The 3,680-nt window shown below is 36.8% G+C and overlaps 1 protein-coding gene across 1 annotated transcript; it reads right to left on the bottom strand.

Moving 5' to 3' along the window:
- Window positions 1–1,526: 1,526 nt before the first annotated feature.
- LOC128862130 (uncharacterized) lies at window positions 1,527–2,712 on the bottom strand. The gene is made up of 2 exons (XM_054100589.1): window positions 2,001–2,712; window positions 1,527–1,941 (listed from the first exon to the last, which is right to left on the bottom strand). Exons 1-2 carry the CDS (start codon window positions 2,584–2,586, stop codon window positions 1,571–1,573), a joined length of 957 nt encoding a protein of 318 aa, XP_053956564.1. The 5' UTR covers window positions 2,587–2,712; the 3' UTR covers window positions 1,527–1,570.
- Window positions 2,713–3,680: the final 968 nt, after the last annotated feature.

A 3,680-nucleotide genomic window follows, 5' to 3' on the forward strand; every position in this document is an offset into this window, starting at 1 on the left:
AAAGTCGAAAACCGTTTTTGAAAAACAATCGCAGAACTTCCACTACTTCATGGGATGCGCTCAAGCCTAATAATGTAGTACCCATCACCATTTGGTGTCACCCTTCACAGAAAATACTCCTTTGTTTGGACTACCTTTAGACACCACAAACAAATAAACTATAATTGATGCTTGACATTGCTTTTATAAAGATAACAAAGCTGCAGAAGCTGTCTAGATGAGGAAGATACGATCTCGCACCACCTGTGCCATTGTCCTACTCTATCCAGTTGTAAATTTACTATTTTAGGCAGACAATTTCTTAATGAATTGAATTATCTCAGTACTGCGAAAATCAGAGATCTTCTAAAATTTTTGAAGAGTACATACTGGTTTTAGAGGAGATAAGACAATGGGCTATGAGTCGGAGTCTATCTCAAAGTGGACAATCGCTTTAACCTCACCTAACCTAAGCTCACGTAATTCCACACAGAAGGATCGTGGAATAAATCTGATTACTCTGTAGGGGTGTCCTTATTTTGGGAAAGTTACTAGATCATCGTTCACCGGGTCTAATTTTTTTCCTTTTGGTGTAAAAAAAATAACTGCAAAGTTTGAAGCCGATCGGGCTTCATTTGATGGACCCGGAAATCGCTTATATCTGAAAGATCCACTAATAGGTGTAAAAAAGACGATTTTTTCAGTTTTTTACTTTATTCTGTATTTTTTTGCTCATGGTTGTTGCTTTTTTTTACATTTTCTAGTAAGGGTGTTAAATAAACTCACTAAAGTTCAGAGTGTCAAGTCAGATTTCTTATAGGAACGGAATTTTTCGCGATATGATTGCACAAACTGCAACACTAATTGGAGTTCTTCTTCGTCGTTCGTCAAAATTCTGTTAAAATCTTTTATAAATTTGATGCCTCTTTCAGCTGTATCATTAACAACAAACAAATTTTGACAAAAAGTCCAACCTTCTTCGTAATCAAATGCCGTTTCCCAAGTCGATGGGTCAAACTCTAAAAACGTTGTTGACAAACCAAAGCGGTTGAAAAATTTCTTCGTATTTTCTGAAACGAAATCTTTCAAAGTGTAATTTTCAAATGTTGATAAATTAGTATATGTTCGACCGTTTTTTAATTTCAAAAATTAGAACTTCTGGTGCCGAGCTAGGTGATAATTTGACCTCAAAAACGCTCGACAGAAGAATCTCGTAAACATGATGTCGACACGATAAATCTAACAACTGACGCTTTAGTTTCTTTTCCAAGAGTACACTAGCTCCTTTTTCTGTGCCGGTATTACTTGAAGTTGTGTCAAAACATTTGCCTTGCACGTACTCCGCAATGTTCCATTTAACTAATGTCTCGTGAACCGCAGCAGCAATGTGTTCTCCACTTGACGATTCAATTTTCGGTGCTCCGAGGAACTTGGATGTCCCATTGTAGCTCACAAGAACTGCTATGCGCTCAACTTTGAGTCTACCAATCAAATCTTGTAGTAGTTTGCCATCCCAATGAACAACTAACGATCCAACGGTATTTATCTAAAAAATTTATTTTAAAATGAAAAATTGAAAACCCAATAAAAATTAAATATAAGCTGAAGTTTTAATTACGTTGTCGGGAAACCGAGCCATCACATCTTTTGTATCTTCCAATCGATGTTCCAGGCGAGCGCGATGAATAGTTGAACGGTTGATAGCTAACTCTTCAGCCCGTATTCCAAATGCTTCAGCAGCTGCAATGAGGATATGCACGGCCATACCATCCGAAACTTTAGCATTATCAAGTGCAGCAGCCAATCTTGCTGTGATGAATTCTTTTCGGCCTCTTTTTTTGGCGGATGTTGCGTTACCAGCTACTTTCTCTGGTTCCCAGTCATCGTCAATCGGTTCATTTTCTTCATCAATCGTTTCACAAAATGGCATTTCAGCATCTTCATCATCACAATTCACGACATCTGAAAAAATTCACAATCAAATATGATTTTTGAAATTATGACATATTGCAATAAATTACCTGAAGGTCTAGCCATCTCTTCCTCGCGTTTTCTTTTACGCGCTTCTTCTTTTTCTTGTCGTTCTTGCGTACGTTTTTCTCGCCCATATAACTTCATATCGACACCAACCATGCAGCCTGGACGACCTTTTTGTCTTTGCAATTTTAAAAATTCTCTGTCCTCTTCAATTCGAATTTTTTCCAACGCATCACCGATGGCAATATCAAACAAATCATCAAGATTTTGAGTAAATTGTTCGGCAACTTGCTTTTGTGCATTTGACCTTTTATCTGGGACAGTTCTTTGTATGTTTTTCCATTGGTCGTAAACTTTCATCAGCTTTTTCACACACTTATCATCATTAATAATTGGAATGCGAGCTTGTTGCCAAAATATTACAGCTGCACTTATGGTCAATTTTGCACTGTCTTTTGCAGTAAGTCCAACAAATCGCATATTATGGAACATCACTTGTAACACTTGTTTGATGCACGGAAGTTTGGCGCCCGTGATCTGATGCGCAGTGTTGCCGATCAAATCAATGTTATTCAAATTTTTCACAGATCTTCTACTTGAATGACTTGAGGTCGATGGTTTATCCGACATGGTGATATTTTTTTTGCCATATGTTCCAAATAAACTTCGCAGAAAGCACTTGATGTGTGATGCAGCACTTATACGACACAGGGATAAACTTTTTGTCAAAATATCAAAGTCGCTTTGAAGCCGCTGCGCATATCATTTATGGGAGAGAAGACTCGCGCGGCCACCTACCGGCGTGGCGCCGAGTCGCACACGACCCTTGCGCGGGGTTGGCTGACATGCAGGACGATTTAGTGGAAAAGGGAAAAATACGTATATATTTGAAAAAATGTAGGATTGAAAAAAAAATATAATTACATATATTTAAAAAAACCCCAACAAAAAACGATACGAAATCGACTATATTTTCATTTGACATGCTGTAAATTTAAATGAAAAATGTTCCTGTTAGGTGGTTTTTTTGTAAAATATATTTGAAATGAAATGTAATAATATTTATTCAATGTAATTTAATAAAAAAAAGCAACAACCATGAGCAAAAAAATACAGAATAAAGTAAAAAAGTGAAAAAATCGTCTTTTTTACACCTATTAGTGGATCTTTCAGATATAAGCGATTTCCGGGTCCATCAAATGAAGCCCGATCGGCTTCAAACTTTGCAGTTATTTTTTTTATACCAAAAGGAAAAAAATTAGACCCGGTGAACGATGATCTAGTAACTTTCCCAAAATAAGGACACCCCTATTACTCTGGTTACCGACTAAGCTTATTTTTTAAATTTTCTTTCTATAATTTGGTGCTTCACGCACTCTCGAATTGCAGGCACGTATGAACCCAAACAAATTATGATTGATCTAACGTGTCTTTTAGGTTTTTTTCTTTTTCACCATGATCTGGAAATGCGTCCCTAGAATTTTGAAACCACTGCTTAAAAAATACTCTCCAATATTTAATGGCTTGGCCGACGTTGCACACCTCTTACATTCATTGCAAAATATCAATCTTGAATAAAATTTTCCCATCAAAGCGACAAAGTCCAGGTCTCGCACCGCTTATAGACTTTTTCTTAAAATTTAGTGGTCACTTAGCAACCACGAGTATTGCTGTGTACGTCGCTATTTAACAGACTTAAGCCTAATTTACTTACTGTCTTTTTG

This window comes from Anastrepha ludens, chromosome 4 (genome assembly GCF_028408465.1).
Source record: "Anastrepha ludens isolate Willacy chromosome 4, idAnaLude1.1, whole genome shotgun sequence".
NCBI lineage: Eukaryota > Metazoa > Arthropoda > Insecta > Diptera > Tephritidae > Anastrepha > Anastrepha ludens.